The 25,365-nt window shown below is 38.9% G+C and overlaps 1 protein-coding gene across 1 annotated transcript in view; it reads right to left on the bottom strand.

The window, feature by feature from the left end:
* Nucleotides 1-25,365, bottom strand: part of ARID5B (AT-rich interaction domain 5B) — a 192,500-nt gene that overhangs the window by 93,495 nt on the left and 73,640 nt on the right. Inside the window, exon 4 of the mRNA XM_081234657.1 lies at nt 5,231-5,461. Coding sequence (XP_081090783.1) covers nt 5,231-5,461 — 231 coding nt within the window. The remainder of the gene's footprint in view (nt 1-5,230; nt 5,462-25,365) is intronic.

Raw genomic sequence — 25,365 nt, 5'->3', positions numbered from 1 at the left:
GCAAGTGGGCTGTTACTACTGGATTTTATAGATGGGACAAGTGAGGGGCCTTACGTCACTTGCCCAGAGCACAGCAAATCAGACGGTCGAGCCTTGATTAAACTGGGGCTATGTGCCTATAAGCCTAGCACTCTTTTTATTCAATACTATAACATGTTACCCCGCAGCCCCTCAGCAGAGGCTATGTCTTAATATTGATGTAGCCAACTTCTCCCCGAGGATCAGGGTTCGCGGTGTTCTCCATATGGACCAAACACCAAGATGACGGTCCACCTCATCTCTGTTCTGTTCGGGTGATTTACCACATCCTTCCTTTAACCTCATCCCACTCCTTGGTCAAGAAGCTCATGCACACACCATCTGCCAAGGAACTTAGAAGCATGACTTCTTATGTCTCTCTGCAATTCAAAATTCAAACCAAAATAAACCACACTTTTATTAATTTTTTAACCAACCACATCTTCATCCATTTAGCCTCACCCACCTTTAAAAACTGATTTCATCTCATTTACATGGGGTCTGCCTCACATCTCTGATAGAAGCCAATACCTTAAAGTTATCCATTTATCTACCATACTGCGGGTGCCTCTGTTTGGATTTAGCTGTCAACACCTCACACATGTGAAATCAATTTGTGTGATATTAATGTAAACATTGTGCATTACACACTGGTGGACATTTTATTGTTCTAACAGGAAAAACAGACAAAATGTTTGCAGGTGTGTGTTTTCTCTACAGCACAGACAATAACACACTATAAATGACAGTACCTGTTTTACAAAAGGATCATCACATTATAAAAAGAGGTAAAAGTAAGGTGGGGGGCTGTCAGAGAATGTCTTATGCTAGCAGATTCTGACAGGACAGTTGGGGGGGGGCAGGAATTATACATAGGGTTAAGATTTTTATGAAAAAAAATTGCCATTCATAATGTCACTTTCCCCTCATCGTTACTGTAACCTCATTTCCTAATTGCATGTGCAAGACAACCAGTTTTCATAATGCTTTAGTGCGGAGTCCATTGCTTTAGTTTTAAAAATAGTCAACTCTCTTGTGCTAAGAAAACAGCACATTGCCTTTCAGAGCATTGTAACTGACAAGATGGAAGAAAGCAGGCAGGATGTTGAGGCTGAAGCTTTTCAATCACCTAACATTAATACGATTCAATTTATGCTTATGTCATAGGTTTAGACATTGTGCTGCACCGTAAGCAAGGAAGGGACTTGAATAAAATACACTGAAGAAAGCAGATGGTATGCCATCAAAACCCTTCAAGCCTAAAATAACCTTTCCCAAGTAAGGAGAATAGTTAATTAAAACCAGGATATATTTACTCTATGCTGAATATCTCAATGTAAATAAAAATCAAAATGACACTACCTTCATGTGGGACTAAATGATGAAATTTCATCTATTCTCTTTTTCTTTCATGGTTTCTAATCAAACTTTTCATTAAACAGCTTCATAAAATTCCATGGAGGATTTATTTACAGGGACTCGTTGCAGATTTAAAAGCCTTACTTTTATTGTTCAATTAAATCTGTTATTCAATGGACGACATTAAAACAATGGGAAAGAGGTGGGGTGTCTGAGCAGTTGGGCAAGGTTGTCAGACGAGCAAAGTCCATTTTCAGAGATGAACCTGGGGAATGGCAGTAAGCTGGATGGCACCCAGAGGAAACGAGGGGACGTCCCTGCTCGAGAAAGAAAGCCCAGATCCGTTCCAAAGCCATGGCCTGGGTTTGTCCCAGTCCGGGTCCACCGACCGACTCACATTCATGTCCTACTGGTAGAGAGGGCATCAGGCCATTTATAAATCTCACCCAGAGAGCACGGCCTCCTGAGGGTGATGACTAAGGGCAAACAAATCTAAGAGAGACCAACAGCTGACCCAGGGCAAAGGCAGCCATTCCTAATGGAGTCTGGACCTGAATTTTAAATGATCTAGGTATTTCCAAAACTTTTCTAATAACCTCTCTACCTATTTTTATTTTTAAAAAATTTTTATTGGAGTATAGTTGATTTACAATGTGGTGTTAGTTTCAGGCATACAGCAAAGTGAATCATATGCATATACATGTATCCACTCTTTTTTTTTTTTTTTAAGATTCTTTTCCCATATAGGCCATTACAGAGTACTGAGTAGAGTTCCCTGTGCTATACAGCAGGTTCTTATTAGTTACCTATTTTACATATAGCAGTGTGTATATGTCAATCCCAACCTCCCAATTTATCCCTCCCCTTCCTGCTGCTTCTCCCTATTTTTAAAAACCAGATCCAGCTCTGCCTTTTCCATAAGGCTTTCCCTGACCCCTCGCCATGATATGACCATCCTCTCCGGCCAGGCCACCCCCTGCATGCCCCCAGCTCACTGTGAAATGCCTACTGCACGTGACTTCTACAACACTCACCCAATACTTCATCACTGACTTTCCTGTAACATGAGTTAACCTTTCAGGTGCGTTAATCCTGTCTTCCCCAATTAGATTTTAAATCCTCAAAACAAGCAAGGACTGTGTTTTATTTATCTTTGGAACACCCCCCTCCCACCCTCACTCCGTAACCCCACTTAATACAAGAAAGCAAAAGATATATTAGTTAATAAAATGAACATTATTTAATCATAGGAAAGCAGACACTGTCCTTTCGAGAAGGGCCTTGGAGGTATTTTATGGCAATTTATGAATTTCATGTGTCAAAGGCGTAGCTGCTAAATGCTATGCACTCTTTGCCATCAGCTCCACCATTCATCCACCTGGTGATATGGCTAATAAAATTTGATTTTTACAGCCTAGGCATACTGTTACCTAAATTACATCTGACCAATTACTGAAGTCACCAAATGTGTGGTACAGAATATATACTGTGCAGAAAATTCATCTGTGGGCCCCCTAGCACTCGCGGTAATCTGACAGAAGTGTTTCAGTCATCTGGCAGTGTTTAATATTAGGAACATTTGTTTAATGCCAGTCACTAATTAAATTTATGTTCTTCCACCAACTGTTGGTTGGAGAAACCCAACCCCGCGTTTCAACAAACCCTTTAACCCATGTTGATTTCAAATATAACCAGTTGGAGGTTTAAAAGGAATTTCTCTGGAAATTGAGATATATGACCAGAAGTGCAAGGTGGGGGAGGGATGCTGGTGAATGTGTTCAAATTGGGCCAGAATACGCTTTTTTTCTGTTCACTTACTAAAATGAAACCCTGTAAGAAGTCCCAACTATCTGAAGTATAAACTTAACTAAAAAAATCTGATATTCTAATTTTTTAGACTAGGCATCTAGAAGCTCTTTAAAGGTACCTTCATTCCAAAATAAAGCTTCCACCTTAAGAGTCTGGAGAAGGAAAACAGCATTAAAATTAGCTATACCAGAAGAAGATTCCGGAAAACATTCAAAAGTCAGATGCTTGTGTTTGTGAGAACATTTAAAACTAATTTAGTAACTCTTAAACAACCATTGTGAGTGTTGTTAAACTGCAACTTCTATTACCAATTCTAGATACAACAGCTTTGAAACTCCATGACTAATAACTCTTAAATTAGCCAAAAAGGTTAAAACATTTTTTCATTGTATTACACTGTGAAACTCTAATCTAGAATTCTCTTAAACGAGGGAAAGCATTTTTTCAGTTCTATTTTGTTTCAGGAATTTAGAGACCTCTTGAGCAGCAAGCAGGACAGAGAAACCCTTTGTCCTGGGAGTAGGGGCTAGAGATGAAAAACTCCAAAGAGAAGTATTGAAAAGGGAAGATTTATACATGTTGATCTGAAAAGAGAGTATGTTTTAAAAATGTATTAGATACATTCATCTACTTGAATAAAAAGGTTATTTGAACATTAAGAACGATAAGAAAATCATAACTTGCATAAACACTATTACTCTCTTATAGACCAATAAGCCAGAGTTGTGAAAGGCACCTGGAAAAAGTCTGTAACAACAAAAAAAGTCATGTCTAATAAACTTAGGTCCCCTTCCTCTCTTTTCTCCCTTCATTCTTGGATCAAGATGAGCCGTCTGGTCACCTTACCCTCATCTGCCCACACACCTACTTACAGTACCCCCGCAGCAGCTCCAGGGCTGCTGGAGTCATGAACAATCAGACTGGAGAGGCCACCGTGGACCCCCAAACCACGGTGAGGCCTGTAACGGCTGAGCAGAATAATCTGAACCTGAATAATCCACAAAATTAGGCATCCTCGGAAAGACATGACCCAACAGAATCAAGGAATGTTCTGCCCCAAGGGACCCCGTCATACTCTCTAGGCCAAGGGTCTCCACTGTGTCTGCACCCAGATACCCACACGGGAGCCAGTGTGGCTCAGTCATCACCCTGCTCACTCTATGGTGGTGATTCCCAGAGAAGGGAGAGGGTGAGAGTTGGGGGTGTCTTTGCCTCTGTAAGTATAGGAACTGCCAGGCGACATGTGTACTACGATGACGTGCCCCCAGGGTATTCTGATGTCCCTGCCCAGCCTATTGAGAACCACTGATATGATCCAATCTCTTCAAGAAAGAGATGAGAAAGTGAAGATGTGAGAGATGTGATTTTATCTTGCCTCCAGGCTTTCATGGCATCATGAAAGGTCTCCTGAACTTAGGATGTGCTCTCTTCTCCTCCTTCCTTTCTATCTACAGAGATCTCACGACCAATCAGCTGAACAGAGATGCAGATACAGATATGTGTGCACATATCCATCTTTGATGGGCACAGTGTATAGAGATATATGTATATGACAAAATTAAGGGGCATGGGGATCTATTATCTATCTATATCTATCTATATCTATTTACCTTATGATACTGAAGTGGTTAAACTGGTGTGTTTTTTTTTAAACTGGTGAATTTTTATAGCTCCTTATACCACTGAAAAGGAAGCGATCAGTTAAATGAAGAAAATCAGTATCTGAATAGCCGAACCCTTTTAAGAAGCAACTAGCATAAAAGCTTCCTGTCCTATAAAGTCCAATTTCAAGGTTGACCAAGCAACTCCAGACTCTGTCTTGAACAACAAATTCTAAAGAATAATCCTGGGCCCTGGTACACACAGGCTGCCAAGTAGGCAATGACGTCTTATGCCGCAATCGTTGGAGGGAGGGGAGGGGTGGGTGGCACACTGGGCTTGTCAAAGTAAGCCCCGTTCCCCATCACTGCTCTTCACAAGAACTGAAAACAGCCAGACACACACGCACAAGTTTCATGTAGGAAAAAAAAAAAAAAAGACTCACCAAACTCATCGCATATGCTCTCATTTTCTATGAGAGTTGGGTGGTCAAAGGTGTCCCGACAGTACAGGATCTGAGGGTTCTTGCTGACCACTGCGATGCCCCCCAGGGCCAATGCAAACTGGTCCGTGAGAATGGAAGACGGCTTATCCTGGATGCGTTTCAGCATCGAGCGGTAGCGGCAGTACTGAGGGTAGCTGAGAACTATCACGTTCGTTTCTTCCTCGTCCTCCCCTAGACAAATGAGAAAACACTTCCATTACCCATTTCCCTCCAACAGAGAACTGTCATGGCCCTGGCATCATTTCAATGACCACCTCTGGTTTTGTACTAAAAATAGAGTCTTCAAAAAGACTCTTGTATCAGTTTATCTTTAGCACAGTTCGGCTACTGCCAGCATCCTCTCAGCACCATCACCCCTCCAGCTCCATGAAAAAGCCTCAGGCAGAGAAAAGGAAAAGAGTGGGATGGATAACCCCACAGACAGATTACGCAATGCTTAGGTCACCGGCAAGGAGCAGAACCAGAAAACAGTCTTGAAAGAAGCTGATGTATATATATATTTTAAGCATTAAAGGCATCACCGTTGGAAAAAATCAGAATTTTCTTGAGCTTCTTTATACTTCTTTCCACAGTTTGGTATTGCTTTTATTTTGGATTATGTCATCTTTCAGCGCTTAAAGGCCCTGTAAAGGTCATCTGGCCCCAGAGCGATGTCTGTGGGTCTAAAGAGCATCATCATCTGCTCTGGTGGTTGTTAGTTTTGCTCAACGAATATTTCTCATTCTCTTTATGGTCCTGTGGGAAGGCCGTACTTCCCTGCCCACTGAGGACAAACGGCTGTGTGACTCGTTCTGGCCAATGAAATATGGCAGTAGTGGGCGGCTCCTTTAAGAGCCAGTGTACAGCGGACCACACTCTCTCCCTCCCTTTGTTCTGGACATCTGTAATGTTTCAGACAGTGGCTACCCTGCCAGTCTTGGTCTTGAGTGAGGATAACACGGAGCAAAGCCCCTGGTTGGTCCTGAATGGATGTATAAACATAAGCACTTGTTGTTTCAAGTGAGACTGTGATTTGGAGGTTGTTTTTGCAGCATGATCTGTTTCAATGTGACTGATACATCCACCTTCCCCACCCTCCCCCCAACCCATGCCCCCTATCTTCTTCTTTTTTTTTTTTTTTTTCTTGCGGTATGTGGGCCTCTCAGTGCCGTGGCCCCTCCCGTTGTGGAGCACAGACTCCGGACGCGCAGGCTCAGCGGCCATGGCTCACGGGCCCAGCCGCTCTGCGGCATGTGGGATCTTCCCAGACCGGGGCACGAACCCGTGTCCCCTGCATCGGCAGGCGGACTCTCAACCACTGTGCCACCAGGGAAGCCCCATACCCCCATCTTCTAACGTTTCTCAAATCCATCTGGTAACTTAGCACAACGCAGAGGACCACAGAGAGGACTCCCCAGGCATCTTTGTGAGAGCTCCATCAGGACCAACTTAACTCAGGAGAACGTTTCAGCAACTTTAACGAAACTCCCCCTTACAATGATCTTAATGCTTATTTACACCTCACCATAATAAGTGCTCATTTACAAAACCCAGATTCTGCACGCATGAATCCTTCCTTCATCTTAAGCTTGAGAAATGGTACCCCCTCCCTTTGGTATCCTGCCACCTGCACAACGTCAAGCTGCATTTAGGCTCCATGACCCAGTTTGCCATCGCTCTCTATAACCACGTCATCAGGGCCTTTGTAAGCAATTCCCAGATACGTCAGTTGCTTATCCAAAGGGAAAACACTCAATATTTCAAGGCTTTACCATGCTGCAGGGAACTGCACAAAACAGTTGTTAAGGATACCAACACTGTCGTGGCCATCTGGTAGCCAGTGGGAGACGAATGAGCAAGGACAGGACGTAATGATGGGACATAACCAGTACCAAAGGAAGGTGTGCGTGTGACCTTTTCAGATAGGAGGCCGTTACCCAGACGTATTTCTAATTACATTCACTTAGTTCCTCAGGCTGGAGGCTTCTTCGAGAATGGAGACGTTTAGCTGCTTTCCACATGACATCTTTTAACGGTTTACGTTGCTTAGACTCCTGCCTGGCTTGTGGGTAGCCACTTCATCAGCTGGCACACTTAATTAAAAGGAACTATGTCTACACTGAAAGCAAGTCCCCAGTGAAAAGTAGTTTTGAGATGCTGATCTATGTCCCAAGACATGCCAATTTGAGATTTTTACAGTAGATCAAGACACTAGTTCGTACTTTGGGTTCAAATCTGTGCTTTCTATAGAGTTAAAGCAAAAAAATGTTTTAGTGGAAATATCTACCTAACATCATCAGAACTCCAGAGTGTCTAAATACTATTGGAAGAAGCAGCCCATAATGTGTCAATTGCATCATTACACTCTATTTGTCCAGGATGACCAAGATTTGTCCAAGATCGTCCAAGATGAGAGACAGGGGTATAACCATGAACCCTCAGGACTTATTTCAGCATGCTCAGCCCCTAATGCCATCTCCTGTACATAGTAAATACTGTTCAAATATCCGTTGATTCCAAATCTCTTGGCTTTCTGTAATGGGTGGGGGGTGGCAGGAAGCTGTACTAGTTTCTCCAAGAATTCTTGAATGAAATGGAGAAAGTCAGGCTTCTCAGGCTGAATAAAGGTGAAAAAATGAATGCTTCAGAGTTAGCTTTATAGCAGAAGATGTCACCTGGACTCATGGGACCACCTCACTTCCTTCCTATCCCTTCATTCTCCTTCTGTTTTTCTCTATGTTTCGTGATGATGCCACCTCTAGTTTCTTCTTAATTCTCTATTCTGGATGAAATCAGCCTCCTGGCTATGTTCTGTGCTTAGAAATGACTTTTTTTTTTTTTTTAACTCCACCTCATCCTTCAAACATTTATCCCTCTTTCATCAGGCAGTTTCCAAAACACTAACCAACCCATGTGGTCCTGCTCTTTCTGACAGAAAAAAAAATAGCAAATTCCCTCTGACCCCAAGTCATGGAAACACATGCTATGATGTCCATTCATTCTGGAGACAGTATCTCTAAGAATGCTCCCAGGACCGCCCGCATCAGAATCACATAGCGGGGTGTAAAGAGGCAGACTCTGGGGCCTCAATGAGAACCTCTGACTCAGAATCCCTAAGGTTGGGGCCCAGACATTTATATTTTTAACAAGCTCCCAGATAGTTCACACACATTAAACTTTGAAAACACTACCTGAGTTTTACTTACAGTTATTTATTCAGTTGGGCTTTGATCTCTCTCCTTTCTCTCTCTCTATATATATACTTTTTTTTTCTTTTTTTTCTGTTTTCAGGTATATGCTTCTATCCAAAACCCCAATGTACCTGAAACAGAATAAAGGACCAAATTCCCTCTCCTTGCCACTTTCCCAGGACTGTTTACAGGTATCACAGAAGACAGCGAATGTAAAAAAGCTCTCTTAACCAAAAATATGAGGAACTGAGGAACTGTTTTCTTGTTTAGGAAGCAGAGCAAAAATACTACTGCAATTTCTGGTGCTAATAATAAAACATTAAAATTTACAAAGGCCTTTCACATAGCATATCTTTTGTTTGTTTGTTTCTCACAACAACCCTATTAGTAGCATGACAAACTGTTAATTAATATTCCCTGACTTAAAGACAGGAAAGTTGAGGTTCAGACACCCAAGTGACTAGTCCAGGATCTCAAAGAACTAGAAAGTGATGGAGGTGAGACTATAACCCAATCTTTTAACTCCAAGTTTGATGAGCTTTTCATTATGACAAAATGTCACTAATAATAATAATAACATTCCTTAGGGTAATATCTTGATTACTTTTCCTATATGGGTGTGGCTGAAATAAAAGATTTTTCCTTTGACATATGATTATTACTGTTGTTGTTATTGCTGTGGAAGAGATTTAACTAATTTACAATATTAGGGATGAGGATGGTGGTCTTTGATCAAGTAAAATATGAGACATCCGTTTCATCAAGAACTGTTGAATTCAGCCAGTTATAAGCCAGAATTATTCTACTCTGGTTAAGTTGACGGGTTCTTATTTTGGAACACTGAAATTCCCATTGTAACGATTTAACATTATTGACACACCTTTCATGTTTATCAACTTTCTACTTTCTATCCACATGATAGGAAATAAAGTCAACTCTAGGCTGTGCAAGCCTAGAACCCCTGCCCCTCACTGAGAGGTTAGAGGCACAGCTGGGACCTGGTCTAATGTGGCAGTGCTTAGTGATCCCCCCCCAAAAAATTATTATAACTTTGTTGCTTATTAGCAGAACCATCCATTTGGACCAGAATTTTGGCATTGTTTGGACAGAGGCAAATTTCCAACCTTTCAATTAGATATTCCCAGAGGAGCTGCCTTTAATATTTACAAAAGCAGAGAAAGTCCATGAGACCCTCAGGACTCCTGTGAAGAGGTTAACAAGCATTCTAGGTGAGAGTCAAGAGAAAATCCAGAGTAAAGGTGAGATCTGGAAGAACCAACAATTCATCTAGGTCAACGTTTCCCTGAGTGAAGATACCCTGGATCTCTTCTTTGGAGTTTAGGCAGAAGTTTCTTGAACTGAAGAAACTTTTTTTTTTTCCCAAGACAAAGTGTGGTCACCTTAATATGAAAGGTATGTACAAGAGAGTACAAAGCTGAGTTTGGAAGAGCTTTCCAGGTCTAAAATTCTATGATCCTATAACTTCCTTCTAAGCCTTTGCATTAACTTCTTCCTAATACAGCTACAAAAATATTAAATTGTTCAACAGCTGTCATATTTTATTGTGCCCTAGTACACTAAGAAACAAATAAAGCCAAACAACGTTTCAAGAATTCTTAAATTCCTCAGCTACTTCTTTCCTCCTATGCATTTCATACACACACAAACGAATACTCCTATGCAAAGTTATGCATGAAACAAGGGCTGACAGTAAACGCTGTGTAGGACATCTCCCCCTTCCCAATTCATAATAGGTCTAGCAGATAAATCTAAGAATGAATAAAGAGTGGATAAATTGCACATTTGTTTAGCAAGAGACAAACAAAGTGTTCCTGGAACAAAGATTTTCTTTCAGCCACACCCACATAGGAAAAGAAATCAAAGTATTACCCTAAGGAATCTTTCTCTAACACACTCTAGTTGGTTGGGTTATATATACATTACTTGATTTCTGTCAACAGAAAATGACCAGCAATAAATTACTGGTACCAAAGACTGAAATTTCAAACCGTAATTATGATATTAAACGTCATCCTGTTCTTCAAGTCCCCCTCCACCAAAAAAAAAAAGTGTGCCTATTTTCAAATGAAATATTCAAAGGGAATAAGAGTCCCCGAATTACTAAACCTGATTTCAACTTCAGTGAAAAGAACTTTGCCTATTAAAAGCTAATACCTAAAGTACACTGCTTGTAATGCTCAACCAAAATTACTCTAATCCTGCACTTATATCATAATTACACGTTTTGTTAACCTCTCTCAATGTCAATTTTTCACTTATTTATATGTTTTCAAAGTCCCAAACAGAATTCCACTGAGAAACTGTAATTATAACGTGAGACTCCACCCAAGCTTTTCAAACAGTAACTGTATACCATTGCTTTAATCCTCAGCGTTGGGCTGGGAGCGGGGAGAAGGTGGGGGGAGATGGTTTGAGCAGGCATTCATTCTGAATAGCACGTTGCTCAAGTCGTCTTTGTAAAAAGAGAGATGCATGAAATAGCAAACACAATGAATTAGTGGAGCATTGACTTTCAAATATCCATAATGCTATTTTTTTTAAATAGATAATGGTGGCCAAATGCACAGAAGGCTGAAAACATAAATTCCAGAGGAGAAATTTGCTTTTATCTCTTACACAACAATTTAGAAATGTAACTTTCTTTTTCATTCTGTGGGGAGGGAGGAGGGAAGGCTTGTTTCGGAAACATCACACTATTATGCTTACTGAAAACCACTATAATCTATTTCTAACATCACAGTAAGCTTAAAAAAATAAAAAAAAACTTTAAAAAACCCTCGCACCAGGATTTTATAGAGCCTGGTGGAAAAAGTATGCATGTTCCTTCCTGCACCTAATTACCTCAACTGAAAAATCTGCCAAGTATTTTGCCCTTTAGTTCTCTTAATCGTATTAGGGCAAATGCATTTGGATGCCAATAGAAACAAACATTTAAAGATTTTCACTTAAAAGATTCCAAATATGTATGAAGGTTATGTTTGAGACACAATGTCCCTAGTCCTTCAAAGATGATATACAGTGTTCTTTTTTTTTTTTCCCTAAGCAAATATGAATTTGCTCATGTTATAAAACTTGATGTCTAGTTTTGAGACTATTTAAGTAAAATAATGTCAATATGAGAGGCTCTTACAATGATTTATGCTTCTGTTACTTTATTACATTAGACATTCCTTTCTCAAAGCTTTATACTTTTCACTGTGCTCCTAGCAACGACCCAAGGCAAAGCATCAACTTTATATACCTGGCACCATTCCAATTCTTACTGCTATTGACAATTATATTGAAGTTTCCACTTAATTGCTACTCTGCTGTGACACTGAATATTTGTCATAATTAGGCATTTCCTATTTTCCATCCATTCATTTTTGATTATTACTGAAAATGAAATTTTTTTATTCCAGAAAACCTAAGCATGAAAATTCTACAGATAAGAGTAGCTACAGCTGTTACTATCATTACCAACATTGTAACATGCAGCAAAAAAAAAAAAGAAAAAAAAGAAAAGACTATAATTTCTCAGAAGGTAATTTTCCTTTCAGTCTAAGTGCTCTTATTCATCTTACAGTTACTCAATGATTTCCTGTTCTAATTACAGGACATTATACAGAAAGACGTTTGTAAAAGGAAAATGCAGCAGTGCATATGACTTAAATGGCCTGAATTGGTTGAAAGTGTTTAAAATTCACAGTTGTACATTAACTTTATCAATTCCTGATTACAATTCTGTGTAAACGTGTAATGTGTCCCTACATCTCTCATAAGGCAGTCAACCTAGTACCCAAAGTTAGTACACATCAAAGGGGAGAATACAGTTGCAGTTAAACTGATGTTGAAGAGGTGGGGTGGGGGAAGATCCGTTTTTTGGGTTTTTCTTCTCACCAAAGCTGTTAAATTGGAGGCATGCCAAGATAAGGAGTGGAAAATATTAATAATAAAAATAAATTAAATGCCTGATTAAAAGGGAGAGAGAACAAGATTCCATCCAGAATAGAAATGAAAATGCCACAAACTATTTCATAAAAACATACTGTGACGTAAATTGCACATCAGTATTGCACTGCTGTGGTTATTTTGAGAAATGGTTTGTACTGTAAGTCAGCTGGTGCTGCCCCACCCTTAATGATTTTGTAAGTCTCTACACAGTAAGCAAGTGGGGCAGCCCTGAGATGGCTAAGACGGAAAACAGACCTAGCCAACAGAACTGACAATAAAAAGATAATGTACTTTTAACATAACAGAACAAGAAATTGGTTTTATTAACTAATAAAAACCCTACTTTAAATGGTCCCCAGCTTGCCATTTGTTTTGATAAATGGAAAGACAGATCTTCCCAGGATAGGCAACAAAAACATCACTGGAGAACTTATAAAAAGAGAATATGGGAAAATATGTCAGTGCATGGTTACAAACAGAACAAAGAATATTTCAAATGTAAAACCCAGGGTTTTAACCAGCTGTTTCCAAAAGCAAGCCACTTCGAATGGATGGACACACAAATATAAAAATATGTGTTAATATGTTAAAATCAGCTTTTGCCCTATTACTGCTTCATCACTCAAAAAAAGAAGACAACAGAAAGCTAAACTAAAACCAAGCACTGCCATCACTTCAAGGAACAAATGAACCTACTAAGAGGCAAAGCCAGCTCCACCACCAAGGGTCCCCCAAATGGTCACTGAATTCTAAGCTGCATTCAAGAGCCATATTAGATTTGTTCTAGAGAATTTTGTGTCTGATTCCCACATGGCTCATCTCAGCCAAATTTAAATGTCATACAAGACAGGGATTATGCAACAGGTGTATCTACTGGTGAAACCACATGGCTAGAATGACGCATAGGTAAAAGTGGTGACCATATTTGGGGTGTGATTCTAAGGGGCCTGACTTACCATAACCTGCCTCCCTTTCACAGGATTAACTGTTAAGCTACAGTCAACCATTCACTTTTAGTATCAATGAGTTTCAGTGTCTGAAGAAGAAAATATAAAGAACCCTTGAGACCCCCTAGGAGCCAGATCTTGGTCAAAATTTCTCCTACTCTAAAATTGTGTCAAAGAGATTAATTTATCCATTTATTTATTTACTAGTGACCCAGGTAAGGCTATTATACTGGATTTGAACTTAGTTCAACTCAACCCTCTCTTGCTTTACAGGAAGCTACTACTAAGATCCAGTTAGCCTCTCTGGTACCATGACAAAGTTGCTACAAGAGAAGGAAACTTGACCATCATTAGCACAACTGGTCTTAAAAATAATATTAACTTCTGCCATCTTTCCCCTTACAATATCTACACAGTTTTTTATTCTTATTTTGTAGCTTATGCCTGCCATCATTGCGAGAGTCACAATCCCATTTCTGCAGCAGCCATGTAAGCCTTTGACATTTGAGAGACCCTCCTGAACCCCCAAACTCAGGAATAAACCTAATTAAGGTGTGATACTGGACAGATCAATAGCTAAATGATTAACTTCCACACATTTGTCTCTCAGCATGTAAGATCTGAATTTGTGCCTTAACAAAATGACATCACTATTTGTCATGACTTTCATGGACATGATTATTTCACTAGTCAACACTGATCAAAGTAAATGTCATCATTTCCAACATGGCTTGCATCAGGGGGAAAAATCTGTGTGTGTGGAGAACTAAACACCAAATGATGTAAGACTGATTAATATTGATTACCTAATGCTCAGCATTTTGAAGGCATTCTATACATATATACATACATACACATACATATATGTGCGTGTGTATATATATACACTATATAACAGGATATATATCTGGAAATAATATTATGTCATGGTATGGCTACTTTCATTAAAACTGTGCAGTCATTAAAAATACTAAAATCAAATAATATTTCAGGTCATGCAAAGATGTTTCTGTTATATTCAGTGAAAATAAGAAAGGTAAGAAATAATATATTCAGCCCCTTGTCTTTTGTTTAATAGCATTACTGAGATATAATTCACATACTAGATAATTCATCCATTTAAAATGCACAAGCTTTTAGTATATTCACAGAGTTATGCATCTATCACTACAGTCAAATTTAGAACATTTTCATTATCCCAAAAGAAACCCTAACCCCCCTCACTCCCACATCTCTTTGCCCCTCATCAGTCCTAGGCAACCACTAATCTACTTTCTGTCTCTATAGATTTGCCTATTCTGGACATTTAATATAAATGGAATCATACAATATGTGGTTCTTTTTGACTGGCTCCTCTCACTTAGCATAATGTTTTCAAGGTTCATACATACTGTAGATTGTATCAGTATTTCATTTCCTTTTACTGCTAAATAATATTCCATTGTATGGACATACCACATTTTACTTATCCATTCCATCAAGAGATGAGACGTCTGGGTTGTTTCCACTTTTTGGCTATTATGGATAATGCTGCTATCAACATTTGAGTAAAAGTTTTTGTGTGGATATATGTTTTCATTTCTCTTGTGCATATACCTAGGAATGGAATTGATGGGTCATATGGTAATTCTGTGTTTGCCCTTTTGAGGAACTGTCAGACTGTTTTCCAACATGGCTGCACCATTTTACATTCCCTCCAATAGTGTATGAGGTTTCTGATATCTGCACATCCTCGCTAACACTTGTTATTATTTGTCTTTTTGATAGCCATCCTAGAAGGTGTGAAGTTGTCTTGTTTAATGCTTAAAAATCACTAATAGGGCTTCCCTGGTGGCGCAGTGGTTGAGAGTCCGCCTGCCGATGCAGGGGACATGGGTTCGTGCCCCGGTCCGGGAAGATCCCACATGCCGCGGAGTGGCTGGGCCTGTGAGCCATGGCCATTGAGCCTGTGCATCCGGAGCCTGTGCTCCGCAACGGGAGAGGCCACAACAGTGAGAGGCCCACATACTGAAAAAAAAAAAATCACTAATAGTGGGGTTCAGCTAGGTTATGAGATTATCTGGGATTCTTATTCTCCTTTGTTTGCCTGCGTTTTAACTGTGCAATATTTTTTTAAAGATGTGGACATCTGGCAAATTTATACGGAATTTCAAGAGATCTCAAGTAGTTAATCTTAAGAAAGAACAAAGCTGGAGGACTTACACTTTCCTATTTAAAAACTTACTACAAAGCTACAGTAATCAAAGCAGTGTGGTAACGGCATAAGGGTCAAATGTGATTGACAGAACAGGGAGTCCAGAAATCAACTTTCAAATGTGTCAACAAGGGTGCCAAGATCATTCAATGGGGAAAGGACTGTCTATTCAATAAATGGTGTCAGGAAAACTAAATTTTGATAGGAAAAGAATGCATTGGAACCCTTACCTCACACCACGTACAAAAATTAACTTAAAATTGGTCAAAGACTCAAATTTAAGAGCTAAAACTACAAAACACAGGAGGAATCTTCATGACCTAGGATTTCACAATGGTTTCTTAAGAATGACACCAAAAGTGCAGGCAACAACAAGAACAAAAAAATAGATAAATTGGACTTCATCAACATTTGAAACTTTTCTGCACCAAAGGACACTATCAAGAAAGTGAAAAGACAACGCTCAGAATGGGAGAAAATATTTGCAAATCATATATCAAATAAAGATTAATATTCAGAATATACAAATAGCTCCTATAACAAAAAGACAAACAACCCATCTTAAAAGGACTTGAATAGATATTCCTCCAAAGAAGTTATAAAAATGACACATGAAAAAAATGCTCAATATCATAACCATAATGAGATACTACTTCACACCTACTGGGATGGCTATTACTTTACAAATAATAAAACAAAAACAATAAACTCCAAGTGTTGGTAAGGATGTGGAGAAATTGGAACCCTCATATGTTGCTGGTGAGAATGTAAAATGGTTGTAGCTGCAGTGGAAAATAGTCTGGAAGTTCCTTAAAAAGTTACATATTGAATTACTATATGACCTAGTAATTCCACTCCTAGGTATATACCCCAAAGAATTGAAAACAAGAACTCAAACAGATACCTGTACATCAGTGTAACAGCAGCATTATTCACAAGAGCCAAAAAGTAGAAACAACTCAAGTGTCCAACAACAGATGAACAAATAAACAATGTGGTTATGCATACAATGGAATATTATTCAGCCATAAAAAGGAATGAAGTTCTGATACATGCTACAATATGGATAAACTTTGAAAACATTATGCTAGAGAAATAAGCCAGACAAAGGACAAATAATGTATGATTCTATTTATATGAAGTATCTAGAATAGGCAAATTCTTACAGAGAGTAGAACAGAGGTTGCCAGGGGCTGGGGCTGAGGACAGAGGAAGGGAATAAGGAGTTATTGCTTAATGGGTAAAGAGTTTCTGTTTAGGATGATGAAAAAGCTGGAAATAGATACTGTTAACGGTTACACAAGACTGGGAATGTACTTAATGCCACTGAATTGTATGCTTAAAAATGGTTACAATGGTAAATGTTATGTACATGTATTTTACACAATTAAAAAAAAGAGGGGGCTATCTGGCAAGGGTTATATTTTCTATGTGGATGCATTCTTAATTGCTTCTTGAAAGAAAAAGAGTAACTAAAATATAAACTGGAGGGCACAGAATCAGTGCTCTAGTTTCTTGTTATCCCTCCTAGACCTTTGAAGGACCACTGACAAATGCAATTGCCTATAGAGAGTTTCGCAGTCAACATCTGAACCTTTTGTCAAACAGTAAGAGCAGTCATGTCATTAGTTCACTCTAGGATCTGGACCAGCAGCTCTTCCCAAAAGGCTGAAAGGATGTGGAGAAAGTCATCCACCAAACAGTGCTTTAGTCATTGGCTGGCATTAGATGATGGGGACTGAGGTTAGGCAGTCATCTCATTTTTGTGACTTTTAAAAAAATAATTGCACTCCTTGAGGAGTGTGTGGACCACCCTCAAAGAGCTGAGCCATCTCCAAACAACAGCACTGACTTCTGGGAGCTCACATCCTCATGTGACAAGAGTTGCTTGTATTGCATTGTTTTCTTGCATATTATCATAGGCCTTCTGGAGTGGCTTAACAAGGAGGGCAAAGGCTTCTTTCTTCTACCAGTGGCTCATCATGAATCAGGGGACTTCAAACTGGTGAACCCCTGGACTGAACCTGCATAGGCATGGGACAGATGCTCAACATCTGTGTCACTCACTACTCCACTCATCTGCCTGAGAGTGAGTCTGCACTCAATACAGCCAACGTCCTTTACCCATCTACTGCCCCTGAGTCGTCTTATTATCACTAAAGAGACAAGTCAAAATACTGGTTTGGGAGAGGCCTCCTTTATTGATATATTAAGTCACCATAAACCATGAGCTTTGATCTTTCTCTTTTTTCACATATTTCCATTAAAGGAGAAGCTTGGCAGTAGTGACAGAGTACTTTGGCCTGCGTTAAGATGCTCTGAATTCAGAAAAGCCAGAGCAATAAAGGTTAATGATGCTGATCCCTTTAAATGTAGCTGGAATGTTCTGTGAGGTTACCAGATTTTTAAAAATAAACTGCATGAAACCTAAGGATAAAAATTTTACATGATTTATATCAGAACTCTTGTACTTTAATAAATATAGACTCTAACACTTCAGATTTTATCCAATGATATATAATATTTATTCCAATAGTCAATCAGCATCTTATTTCATTCCATATCATGTTTAACATTTTCTACTGCCTATTAGCAAAAAATTCATTCAAATTTATGATAAAAATTTAAATGTCCTCTTAAAATTGGAAAAAGGCAAATATATGGTTTTTGAAAAACCTTGTAGAGCAGGATTATTCAATAGAAACAATGTGAGCCAAGTATGTCATTAACATTAAAAAAAAGAACAGGTGAAATTAATTTTAATAATCTATTTTATCTTTTTTAGCTCTAGCTTTTTACTACTAAAAGTAATAATTCAATGGACATTTTTGTCTCCCCCCTTTAATTGAGATATAATTGACGAGGCTTTTTGGTGGGGTTAATGGTTGACTCCGGTAGGGCTCATGCCAAGGGGTATTTCCCAGAACTTCTGCTGCCAGTGTCCTTGTCCCCGCGGTGAGCCACAGCCACCCCCCACCTCTGCAGGAGACCCTCCAACACTAGCAGCTGTGTGGCTGACAGGGTCTTGGTGCTCTGGCCGGGTGTCAGGGATGTGCCTCTGAGGTGGGAGAGCCGAGTTCAGGACATTGGTCCACCAGAGACCTCCCAGCTCCATGTAATATCAAACAGCGAAAGCTCTCCCAGAGATCTCCATCTCAACGCTAAGACCCAGCTCCACTCAACGACAAGCAAGCTCCAGTGCTGGACACCCTATGCCAAACAACTAGCAAGACAAGAACACAACACCACCCATTAGCAGAGAGGCTGCCTAAAATCATAATAAGACCACAGACACCCTGAAACACACCACCAGATGCAGTCCTACCCACCAGAAAGACAAGATCCAGCCTCAACCACCACAACACAGGCACCAGTCCCCTCCACCAGGAAGCCTACACAACCCACTGAACCAATCTTAGCCACTGGGGGCAAACACCAAAAACAATGGGAACTACGAACCTGCAGCCTGCAAAAAGGAGATCCCAAATACAGTAAGTTAAGCAAAATGAGAAGACAGAGAAACATACAGCAGATGATGAGGCAAGGTAAAAACCCACCAGACCAAACAAATGAAGAGGAAATAGGCATTCTACCTGAAAAAGAATTCAGAATTATGATAGTAATGATGATCCAAAATCTTGGAAATAGAATGGAGAAAATACAAGAAACGTTTAACAAGGACCTAGAAGAACTAAAGAGCAAACAAACAATGATGGACGACACAATAAATGAAATTAAATATTCTCTAGAAGGAATCAATAGCAGAATAACTGAGGCAGAAGAACGGATAAGTGACCAGGAAGATAAGATAATGGAAATAACTACCACAGAGCAGAATAAAGAAAAAAGAATGAAAAGAGTTGAGGACAGTCTCAGAGACCTCTGGGACAACATTAAACGCACCAACATTCGAATTATAGGGGTCCCAGAAGAAGAAGAGAAAAAGAAAGGGACTGAGAAAATATTTGAAGGGATTATAGTGGAAAACTTCTGTAACATGGGAAAGGAAATAGTCAATCAAGTCCAGGAAGCACAGAGAGTTCCATACAGGATAAATCCAAGGAGAAACATGCCAAGACACATATTAATCAAACTATCAAAAATTAAATGCAAAGAAAAAATATTAAAAGCAGCAAGGGAAAACAACAAATAATATATAAGGGAATCCCCATAAGGTTAACAGCTGATCTTTCAGCAGAAACTCTGCAAGCCAGAAGGGAGTGGCAGGACAGATTTAAAGTGATGAAAGGGAAAAACATGCAACCAAACTTACTCTACCCAGCAAAGATCTCATTCCGATTTGACGGATAAATTAAAACCTTTACAGACAAGCAAAAGCTAACAGAATTCAGCACCACCAAACCAGCTTTACAACAAATGCTAAAGGAACTTATCTAGGCAGGAAACACAAGAGAAGGAAAAGACTTACAAAAACTAACCCAAAACAATTAAGAAAATGGTAATAGGAACATACATATTGATAATTACCTTAAATGTAAATGGATTAAATGCTCCAACCAAAAGACACAGACTGGCTGAATGGATACAAAAACAAGACCCATATATATGCTGTCTACAAGAGACACTTCAGACACAGGGACACATACAAACTGAAAGTGAGGGGATGGAAAAAGATATTCCATGCAAATGGAAATCAAAAGAAAGCTGGAGTAGCAATTCTCATATCAGACAAAATAGACTTTAAAATAAAGACTATTACAAGAGACAGAGAAAGACACTACATAATGATCAAGGGATCAATCCAAGAAGATATAACAATTGTAAATATTTATGCACCCAACATAGGAGCACCTCAATACATAAAGCAAATGCTAACAGCCATGAAAGGGGAAACTGACAGTAACACAGTCATAGTAGGGGACTTTAACACCTCACTTTCACCAATGGACAGATCATCCAAAATGAAAATAAATAAGGAAACACAAGCTTTAAATGATACATTAAACAAGATGGACTTAATTGATATTTATAGGACATTCCATCCAAAAACAACAGAATACACTTTCTTCTCAGGTGCTCATGGAACATTCTCCAGGATAGATCATATCTTGGGTCACAAATCAAGCCTTGGTAAGCTTAAGAAAACTGAAATCGTATCAAGTATCTTTTCCGACCACAATGCTATGAGACTAGATATCAATTACAGGAAAAAATCTGTAAAAAATACAAACACAAGGAGGCTAAACAATACACTACTTAATAACCAAGAGATCACTGAAGAAATCAAAGAGGAAATCAGAAAATACCTAGAAAAAAATGACAATGAAAACACGATGACCCAAAACCTATGGGATACAGTGAAAGCAGTTCTAAGAGGGAAGTTTATAGCAATACAATCCTACCTCAAGAAACAAGAAACATATCAAATAAACAACCTAACCTTACACCTAAAGCAATTAGAGAAAGGAACAAAAAAAACCCAAAGTAAGCAGAAGGAAAGAAATCATAAAGATCAGATCAGAAATAAATGAAAAAGAAATGAAGGAAACAATAGCAAAGATCAATAAAACTAAAAGCTGGTTCTTTGAGAAGATAAAATTGATAAACCATTAGCCACACTCATCAAGAAAAAAAGGGAGAAGACTCAAATCAATAGAATTAGAAATGAAAAAGGAGAAATAACAACTGACACTGCAGAAATACGAAGGATCATGAGAGATTACTACAAGCAACTCTATGCCAATAAAATGGACAACCTGGAAGAAATGGACACATTCTTAGAAAAACACAACCTTCCAAGACTGAACCAGGAAGAAATAGAATATATAAACAGACCAATCAAAAGCACTGAAAGTGAGACTGTGATTAAAAGTCTTCCAACAAACAAAAGCCCAGGACCAGATGGCTTCACAGGAGAATTCTATCAAACATTTAGAGAAGAGCTAACACCTATCCTTCCCAAGCTCTTCCAAAATAGAGCAGAGGGAGGAACACTCCCAAACTAATTCTACAAAGCCACCATCACCCTGATACCAAAACCAGACAAAGATGTCACAAAGAAAGAAAACTACAGGCCAATATCACTGATGAACACAGATGCAAAAATCCTCAACAAAATACTAGCAAACAGAATCCAACAGCACATTAAAAGGGTCATTCACCAGGATCAAGTGGAGTTTATCCCAGGAATGCAAGGATTCTTCAATATACGCAAATCAATCAATGTGATACAACATATTAACAAATCGAAGGAGAAAAACCATATGATCATCTCAGTAGATGCAGAAAAAGCTTTTGACAAAATTCAGCACCCATTTATGATAAAAACCCTGCAGAAAGTAGGCATAGAGGGAACTTACCTCAACATAATAAAGGCCATATATGACAAACCCACATGCAAAATCGTTCTCAAAGGTGAAAAACTGAAACCATTTCCTCCAAGATCAGGAACAAGACAAGGTTGTCCACTCTCACCACTATTATTCAATATAGTTTTGGAAGTTTTAGCCACAGCAATCAGAGAAGAAAAAGAAATAAAAGGAATCCAAATCGGAAAAAGAGATGTAAAGCTGTCACTGTTTGCAGATGACGTGATACTATACGTAGAGAATCCTAAAGATGCTACCAGAAAACTACTAGAGCTAATCAATGAATTTGGTAAAGTAGCAGGATACAAAATTAATGCACAGAAGTCTCTTGCATTCCTATACATTAATGATGAAAAATCTGAAAGAGAAATTAAGGAAACACTCTCATTTACCCCTGCAACAAAAAGAATCAAATACCAATACCTAGGAATAAACCTACCTAAGGAGACAAAGACCTGAATGCAGAAAACTATACAACACTGATGAAAGAAATTAAAGATGATACAAACAGATGGAGAGATATACCATGTTCTTGGATTAGAAGAATCAACATTGTGAAAATGACTATACTACCCAAAGCAATCTATAAAGTCAGTGCAATCCCTATCAAAATACCAATGGCATTTTTCACAGAACTAGAACAAAAAATTTCACAATTTGTATGGAAACACAAAAGACCCCAAATAGCCAAAGCAATCTTGAAAATGAAAAACGGAGCTGGAGGAATCAGGCTCCTGGGCTTCAGACTATACTACAAAGCTACAGTCATCAAGACAGTATGGTACTGGCACAAAAACAGAAAGATAGATCAATGGAACAGGATAGAAAGCCCAGAGATAAACCCACGCACATATGGTCACCTTATTTTTGCTAAAGGAGGCAAGAATGTACAATGGAGAAAAGACAGTCTCTTCAATCAGTGGTGCTGGGAAAACTGGACAGCTACATGTAAAAGAATGAAATTAGAATACTCCTTAACACCATACACAAAAATAAACTCAAAATGGATTAAAGACCTAAATGTAAGACCAGACACTATAAAACTCTTAGAGGAAAACATAGGCAGAACACTCTATGACATAAATCACAGCAAGATCCTTTTTGACCCACCTCCTAGAGAAATGGAAATAAAAACATAAGTAAACAAATGGGACCTAATGAAACTTAAAAGCTTTTGAACAGCAAAGGAAACCATAAACAAGTCGAAAAGACAACCTTCAGAATGGGAGAAAATATTTGCAAATGAAGCAACTGACAAAGGATTAATCTCGAAAATTTACAAGCAGCTCAATATCAAAGAAACAAACAACCCAATCCAAAAATGAGCAGAAGACCTAAATAGACATTTCTTCAAAGAAGATATACAGATTGCCAACAAACACATGAGAGGATGCTGAACATCGCTAATCATTAGAGAAATGCAAATCAAAACTACAATGAGGTATCACCTCATGCCAGTCAGAATGGCCATCATCAAAAAATCTGCAAACAATAAATGCTGGAGAGGGTGTGGAGAAAAGGGAACCCTCTTGCACTGTTGGTGGGAATGTAACTTGATACAGCCACTATGGAAAACAGCATGGAGGTTCCTTAAAAAACTAAAAATAGAACTATCACAAGACCCAGCAATCCCACTACTGGGCATATACCCTGAGAAAACCATAATTCAAAAAGAGTCATGTACCACAATGTTCACTGCAGTTCCATTTACAATAGCCAGGACATGGAAGCAACCTAAGTGTCCATCAACAGATGAATGGCTAAAGAAGATTTGGCATATATATACAATGGAATATTACTCAGCCATGAAAAGAAATGAAATTGAGTTATTTGTAGTGAGGTGGATGGACCTAGAGTCTGTCATACAGAGTGAAGTAAGTCAGAAAGAGTAAAACAAATACTGTATGCTAACACATATATATGGAATCTAAAAATAAAATGGTTCCGAAGAACCTAGGGGCAGGACAGGAATAAAGACGCACATGTAGAGAATGGACTTGAGGACACGGGGAGGGGGAAGGATAAGCTGGGATGAAGTGAGAGAGTGGCATGGACATATACACACTACCAGATGTAAAATAGATAGCTAGTGGGAAGCAGCTGCATAGCACAGGGAGATCAGCTCAGTGCTTTGTGTCCATCTAGAGGGGTGGGATAGGGAAGGTGGGAGGGAGACGCAAGAGGGAGGAGATATGGGGATATATGTATATGTATGCTGATTCACTTTGCTATAAAGCAGAAACTAACATACCACTGTAAAGCAATTATACTCTAATAAAGATGTTTTTTTTTTTAAAAAAAGCAATAGACTCATTCAAGAGTCAGAAAAGGAAAAAATAAAATAAAATGACTTTTTGTATGGTTTGGTCACTAAAAAAAAAAGAGAGAGAGATACAATTGACATATAACATAATTTAGTGTGTACAACATTATGATGATATACATAGAATGAAAACATTTTGTCTCATGTCATGGCATAAGTGCAAGTGTTTCTCTAGGGTACTTTTTTTTAATTAGTTTGTCTAAATACATCATAAACATTATCTCAATGCATGAGCAATATAAAGAATTACTAATGAGATATTTTACATTATTTTTTCATATTAAGTTTTAATAATCTGTATTTTACATTTACAGCATCTCAATTAGTACAAGCCACATTTCAGGGCTTTATAGCCACACGGAGCTCATGGCTGGCATATTGGACGGCATAGCTTTAGAGAGTCCACTGGGAAAGGAATGTGAAGACCACTGTGTCAGACAACTCAGGCCTAAAAAGGCAGCTGGGGCGACTGGGGCTGTTCTGGGTACCCAGTGCAGTCCTCACGGTGCCTTTCAGTCCTGGACTCCAGGACCCTACCATCTTAAGTAAAAAGGTTCAGAAACCCAGCTGGGAGAAGAGAGCAAAACAGGAGGAAAAGCCACTGTTGTGGCTGTTATTTCATTGTTCTAATAACCAAAACCCCAACAAAGGCCAGAGGTAGCAAGCAACCTTGTGTCACTGTTTTAGTAGAGATCCTTGCTTGCCACCTTTGGTTTCTGGTGAATGATAAAAATCAATTCAAAGTTAAAAAATTAAAAGCTTCAACTATAAAAGCTGGAGAGAGCCCTCTCCTCTGGGTTCTATCTATTTTCCTGCTGTAACGAGCTACAAGTTCCCCTGGTGCCATGTCCGCAAACCATCTGTTGTTTTCTGACACAATAGCAGGAGAACATCAGTTCTTCAGAATGGGTATATTTTTTATCTTTTTTTTCCTAGTGTGCACAATACGAAAATTCGTTTAACATCTGAAGGAAAGAGATACTTATTAAACCCAATGGAAACTGAAACCACTATTCAATCTCACAGCAACGCAGTCATATAAAACTCTGGCACCTTCTAATGCGTTCTCACAGCACAGCGTGGGAGAACATCACTGCAAGCCAATGATGCGGATATGCTGTTTTACTTCCTTTTGTACAGTGTTAGCGGTGAGTATGC

The sequence above is a fragment of the Mesoplodon bidens genome, assembly GCF_964165515.1.
Source record: "Mesoplodon bidens genome assembly, chromosome: 1".
Classification (NCBI taxonomy): Eukaryota; Metazoa; Chordata; class Mammalia; order Artiodactyla; family Ziphiidae; genus Mesoplodon; species Mesoplodon bidens.
Note: the sequence above shows the minus strand (reverse complement) of the source record. Positions and strands in the feature narration are given on the sequence as shown.